At 31.7% G+C, this 7170-nt stretch overlaps 1 protein-coding gene across 1 annotated transcript; it reads left to right on the forward strand.

Annotated features, from left to right (window-relative positions):
- Positions 1–2461: 2461 nt before the first annotated feature.
- LOC132285822 (heat shock factor protein HSF24-like) lies at positions 2462–4911 on the forward strand. Its single transcript, XM_059788050.1, has 2 exons — positions 2462–3180; positions 3999–4911. The coding sequence occupies exons 1-2, from the start codon at positions 2974–2976 to the stop codon at positions 4638–4640; spliced, it is 849 nt and encodes a 282-aa protein (XP_059644033.1). The 5' UTR covers positions 2462–2973; the 3' UTR covers positions 4641–4911.
- The last annotated feature ends 2259 nt before the right edge of the window (positions 4912–7170 follow it).

Consider the following 7170-nt stretch of genomic DNA (forward strand, 5'->3'; position numbering starts at 1 on the left):
TTTATTCAACATAATAGAAATTTTTTTTTTTTGGTTCCTTAAAAAAAAATTATTCAAATTTTATTTTATTTTATTTGTGTTGTCAAATATACTTAAAATATTAAAGATTAAAGATAAGAAGAGAAAATATGAAAGAGCAATTATATCATTTAAAAAATAATAATTATTTTACTTGTAAATGTAAGGTTAGATTTGTCTTTTCATTTAAGATTGTAGTGTAAATATTAAAGTGCGGATATCGATTTCCTTATAATTAATGCATCTTTGATACTTTTTATAGAACTTTAAAACATAAATTTTTTTAGACAAAATTACCCCTTAAAATTCTTTCGATCATTTTTATTATTTCCTTTATAGTTGATTTTTTCCTTATTTTTCCCTCTCCTCTTTAAATTCATATTCGAATGATTAAACAACAAGAAGAAGAAGAAAAAAAAAAAAAACCGTATATGAAAAAAATCTTCCTTTTACTTGTATGAAAAAAATCCCTTTTTCTTCAAATTATTACTATTTTTTGTTCAATTGGCTTATATTTCTTTTTTATACATTTGTCTTATATATATATATGGTCGCTTGATGGATTGAATTTTTATCATTTTAAATTTTAATTGAAATAATATTAAGAGATTGAGTTTTGATTAAAGTAAAATTGTAGAATTTGAATTTTAGTTAATGTATGAAATGTGGAAAGAGAGACGAGGATGGTTAGAATCCTTTCACAATATATATATATATATATATATATATATATATATATAAAGGAGAGGAAAGGAAAGTATTGAAAATAAAAAGAAAGAAAAAGGAAACGGAAGAATCTTTTCATATTAGAGCATCTCTTGCACTCTGTTAAATTTTTTTTTATTTTTTTGTAAAACATGCACCATCACATATGACATGTAAATTTTTATTTTTTTATTTATTTTTATCTCTTGCATTATGTTAAGAGCATCTTCAGTGGTTTGTTGAAATACATTTTTGTGTAAAATATACACTGCCACCTATGATATGTAAATTTTTTCTATCTCCAGCCGTCTGTTAAGATACATTGCCATATCACCAATATATAAAAGGGTTGTGTATTTTACACAATATGTTTATACTGTCAGATTAACATATTTCCTTTCCCGGCTATTTTTCTTGTTCCGTTAAAAAATCTAAGTTTGTAAAAGTTACGTGGGTCCTGACATGACACATGGTTGATTGTCATTAGGAAATATATTTTTACACAAAGGTATAAAAAACGGTTGGAGCTCAAATTAAATAATCTAAAATTTTTGTATAAATTCATTATGACATATCAGATTTACACAAAAAAAAAAAAAAAATACACAACGGTTGTAGATGCTTTAAGATACACTGTCACAGCATCATTGTGTAAAATTATTATGTATTTTACACAATTTTTTTACAGAGTCACATTAGTATATTTCATTAGCCTCCCTCTTTCTCAATCCATTATAGAATCAACTCTATATTAAGTAATTTTAGAATAATTATGTAGGTCCAGGCATGATATTAGTTGGTTGTAATTTGGGGATATATTTTTACACAAAATGTATAAAACAACAGTTAGAGATAAAAATAAATAATTCAAATCTTTTGTGTAAATATATAATGACATATCAGATTTACGAAAAAAAAAAAATATATACACAACTATTGGAGATGCTCTTAAAGTTTTATTTATTATTATTATTATTTTTAATCATTCACTAATATATGAATTTAGAGATGAGAGGAAAAAATAGGAAAATAAAAAAACAATTATAAAGGAAAGAATAAAGATTATATATATGTTTGTATACGACATGCACCAGAAAAAAAGGACCGAATTTGAAAGATTAATTTGGTATTGAAAATTGTTAAAAGGGTATATTTTAAAATAATTATCTTTTATAATTCTTTAAAACAATTTTATAATTTCTATGTTTATAAATGGCAATAACAAAAAATATAAGAATTCGCAAAACACAACATGGGGTATAAAATTGTTAAATGAGTTTAAACGTGTAGCATCCACTTATAACTATTACATGAATCATATGATATGATAAGTACAAGTGTGTGTCCATAAAGAATAAAAATCTATATAATTTTTCTACTCCATATGTAAGGAAAAATTCCGTACGAATTAATTACTCAAGACCAAGAGAGTCGAACCTATCAAAAGATACTATTAGTTAGGCAATCCAGAACAACTAGGTCGTGATAATTTGAAAGTGTTTGGTTGAATGATCAATTTTTTCTTATAACGAGGACGGAAATAAAGAAAGGAAAAAAGGAAGGAAGTACACGCGTCAAAAATATAAAAACACCCGAAACCAACGGCGATAGAAGCTTCCCTAGGGAACGCGACCATTTCAATGGAAGAAAAATAAAAGGAAACAGCCATATGCATACATTACATATATATTCAACCAAATATTTATAATAAAAGGAAACAACAATACATTGAAATTTCTCCAAATTCTACCTAGTCTTTTTCCCCTATAAGACAAGAACCGTGTCATTTCATTTGTTAGACCCCATATCTCTCTCTCTCTCTCCAATTATCTTATTGTTTGAAAGCGGACCAAAGTGGCCTTTCCCCATTATATTAAACTGTTGCATTATCTGCATCTAATATCATTTATATGGTTGTATCTCGGTTTTTCTTCTTCTTCTTCTTCTATTTTCTTTGATATTATTATAGTGGTTTGTATGTTGCGGATTCACGAAGAAGATCGAAACCTGTAATGGAAGAAGATCTGATTCACTCTCCACTTTTTGTCTATGGATTTTACTGCTGGGGTTGGGAGTTCTTGACTGCCCTTATAGTTTTTATTTCTTTTTAATATATATATTTATATTTTTTATTATTAATTTTCTCTCTATTTTGTTGGGTTTCCTGAAAGTTAATTAAGTAATCTGGGGTGAGGCTAGTTAATTAAGTAATCTGGGGTGAGGCTAGGGGGTAGAAAAGGGGGAATTAGGATGACGACGCAGAGGAGTGTTCCGGCGCCGTTTTTGACAAAGACTTATGAGCTGGTGGAGGATGGTTCCACAAACGACGTCATATCATGGAACCCGAGCGGCGATGGTTTTGTGGTGTGGAAAACTGCTGAGTTCTCTGAGGTTTTGCTGCCTAATTACTTCAAGCACAACAACTTCTCTAGCTTTGTACGCCAGCTTAATACCTATGTATGTATATCTATCTCACCGGAATCTTCCATCTTTTACTTTTTATTTCATTCCTTTTCTTAAATTTTTTATAATAATACTCCGTAAATTGCTTAATTTTCATTCAAAACTTTCCACCCAAAAGTACCGGCTAGTCAGCAACTATATATATATATATATATATATGAATCCATATATTTTCAAGTTAGAAAAGACTCCGTACTAGTACTTATCATACAAGTATACAAGTAATTTTTGTAGAGCAGAGCTGGTTGCTTCATGAATCAACCTGGATTAGGTGAAGGACAGAACAGTCTTTTCAGTATGCCAGATCGAATGGACCTTTTTACGTACGGAGCTGAACTTTAGCCAGCTGTAATACAGCTGTTCGTCGGCGGGCCCTTATCCGTTTTGTGCGTACAAATTAAACGTGGGAAAATACCAAAAAAATTCACTCCCTAGGCCTTGTGATCCATTGCCTGCCTCAGTACGGTGGGTTTTACGCCAGATGGGACCATGGTGGTTCATCAATTATGGTCGTACACAGACGATCCAAACCCTCTGTAAATTATTCCACTGTTGCTTGAGAGCAACGGTGCTACCTTTTGCGTGTTGTGATGGTAACTCTTTGTACTAAAACTTACTTCACATGCTCTCGTTTTCTTGTGGCCACCATCATCATCATGACGGACGGGGATTGGGTCTCCATGATACTCTCATTTCATCGTCCAAACCATTTTTATCTTTATTTCTCTCTAATAAATTACCATAATAGTACTCCTATTTACAGCTGCTTGATAGTATGCGCTTTAATGGGTATTTTATTGACTCTAATTTAGGGCTTTCGGAAGGTTGTGCCGGACAAATGGGAATTCGCCAACGCCAATTTCCTGCGAGGAGAAAAAGAGCTCCTCACCGAGATCCGTCGCCGGAAAAATGTGACGTCATCCCCGCCTCAAATCGGCAAACCTACTGCCTCCCTCAACGGCTCACCGTCGGCTTCCGGCGAGGACCTGGGTTCCACTTCCTCATCCTGTCCTGACTCCAAGAACCACGGGACGCTGGTGACGCCGATCACGGTAAGGTTTGCACATTTATCAGATGAAAACGAGAAGCTCAAAAAGGACAATCAGGTCCTGAGCTTGGAGCTGGAACAGACGAAGAAGAAATGCGAAGAGCTCGTAGGTTGCCTGAGCCGGTGCTTGAAGGTGGGGCCTGATCAGATCAACCGCATGATCATGAGCCAAGGAAGCCGTGGGTCCATCTTGGATGATCAGATCGACGATGAAAATAAAAATGAAAATGAGGAAAGTTTCAAACTGTTTGGGGTGTGGTTGAATGGGGACAAGAAAAAGAGGGGTCTTGATGAGAAATTAGGTTTTTGTGGGGCCAAAAGGAAAGAAAGGAAGATTGCTGATTTTCACGCGCCGTGGATGAAGATAACTTCGTCCTCTGGGGAGACCAGCAAGGTCTGTAACTGACGAATCGGTGCGTGACACCAAAGCAAAAAAAGGGGTGTTGTACTGCAAGTTCTGGTACGCCTCTCCATGACCCAACCGTAAGGTTGGGAAGTAGTGTATTTAAATTGAGATTAGTGTAGCAATAAGTTTTAGTCGGTTATATTCCAGAGTTGGAGATTAAAGGCAAGTATAATTTATCTCCCAACCCTGTTCTCAATATCTACCACTTATATACTTATAAATTGTGTGCGCATTCTAATTTAGATGGATATTAATGTCTGTGTATTTGTAATTTAAGAGTTATTCGCTATAAATTTCAATTATAAAATAGTTATAAAATAGGAGACGTGAGCCCGATCAATACATGGTTGATATTGCAATTATGATGACTTTGACGAGAAACTTCTTATATTATCAATTATTAAGAAAATTTGTACTTAATTTTTTTTTTATTATGATAAATTTCCTTTCAAAAGTTTGGTGTGAAAATGTTTTGGGACAATAGCGTGTGACTGTCATTTGAGACATTTTGTCAACTTCTTTTTTAAAGCGTTCACAAGAAGACTTTTCTATTTTGTTTACTTTTTATTATTTAATAATCCATAATATAAGAGCTTCTCGTCAAAGTCATCATGTTGAATATTGGAGCCATTTACAAAATTATGAGATTTTATATCAATTCGGTCGGTAATTCTTGTCGGATAAAAATAATTGGAAAGTGAAAGAAATAAATATAATAAATAACTTAGAGATTGGGTGATAGGGAAAGAATTATTTTTGGAAGAAGACTAATATTTCATGATCATCTAACTTTTTTAAATATATACAACACAGAAAAAATTAATCCATTACTAGTATGTTTTAACAGAATAATATGAGAGTCCGCTCTTTGAATGACAAGGGAAATCATTTATTTTTCCTTAGTTTTAACTTTTACCTTTACAAAGAAGAACAAAAAGCGACTTGATAAAATCACATGTTCATTTGTTTTTCCATTTATTGGGAATGAAAACAACTTTTGTTCATGGTATTCAAATGTAATTGGTGGACATTTTTTTATTTATTTAAAAATTTAAGTTGTTGAGGGGTGTATACCCACTCATTCATACATAATTACTTTTTTATTCGGATTTGATATGAGACAAATGATTCTTGTTACACCCTTTTCCACCCAAACTCGCAACGCCCTCGTTGCGACTTGGGCCACTATGCCTACTTAGGCTATAAACCCGGGGCCTCCATTTACTCAAAAACTCAATATGTTGGGTAATGTTGTATATCTACTCATTTATATTCTATTATTTTCCATCCTAATCCGATATGGTACAAATTACCCCTCTTACACAAAATTATTAAAGGAATAATTTAATAAATGGTAAGTATTGGAGGCCCAATTTAAAATACTACAAATAAGAAAAAAAATGTCAGTATAAAACTAAGTCACATAATTCGCTCAAACCACGGGCGTTCCATCGCTCCGCGCGTAAATTGGCGTTTTGAGAGCGAATTAGCCAAAAATTCACGCTTTCATGTTTTTGAATTCGCGAATTCATAATTTTTAAATTCACGAATTCAATTTAAGAATTCGCTGGTTTTTAAAGTTCAATTCGACGAATTATGTAAGGTAAAATCGCGTATTTTGTTCAAGAATTCGACGACTTTTGACAATAAATTCACGAATTTAGTGTGAATCTTGAGAAATTTCGATTTTACCCCCAACTTAAATAGACCAAATAAAGTTAATTATGTCAAAAAGTAATCAATTTAATTTAATTAAGTAAACTATACCCTTTATAGGTAAAAATCAAATAATATAACAATATACTTAATATTTAATAATACTTAGTAAAGAAATAAATGAATGAATAACTTTTCATATTCTGATTGTGATTTCTCAATTTTTTTCTCTGCTGTTAAGTGTTGGGTTCATGATTCTTGAACTTCTTTCACTAGTAATTTGACTCTTGATTCACTCTTATAGTCTTACTCTCGTTCCATCATTTCATATTCTCTCTGCTATTTCATATACTTTTCATATGTTTTTAAGCATTGCTATTTCAAAGATAATGATTGTTATCTTGAGAGTTTAAAGCAGGTTAAATGTATAAAAGATAATGTTTTTGAATATTGCTTTTTCTATTATGTCCTATTCACTGTTATGTTTTTATTTTTATAAAGTAGCTTGTTTGATTGTCATGTTTATTAATTTATGCATTTTTATAATGCAGGTTATATTGGTTGTAATGAACTCATATTTGTTTTACTACTTTATACTATTATAAATTAATATTTTATATATTGATAATGCGGCGCTTTAGCGGCGCTCCCGCTCTAAGATTTTTTGGGATATGCCGCTCTCGCGCTCCCGCTCTATGTGACTTAGGTATAAAATAACTTAACAAAAGTATTTACCAAAAAATAAATCATACAAAAATGGTCCAAAAACATATTCTTCCATCACAATTTTCAGGCCAAACGCTGAATTCAAAATCATTCCATTAAAGGCTCATTTGGAGACATATATTTCCTTCTCTCTCATCTATTTGGCATC

The sequence above is a fragment of the Cornus florida genome, unplaced genomic scaffold (genome assembly GCF_030987335.1).
Source record: "Cornus florida cultivar Cherokee Brave unplaced genomic scaffold, ASM3098733v1 CherokeeBrave_3.0.0_Hap2_Chr11, whole genome shotgun sequence".
Lineage (NCBI taxonomy): Eukaryota > Viridiplantae > Streptophyta > Magnoliopsida > Cornales > Cornaceae > Cornus > Cornus florida.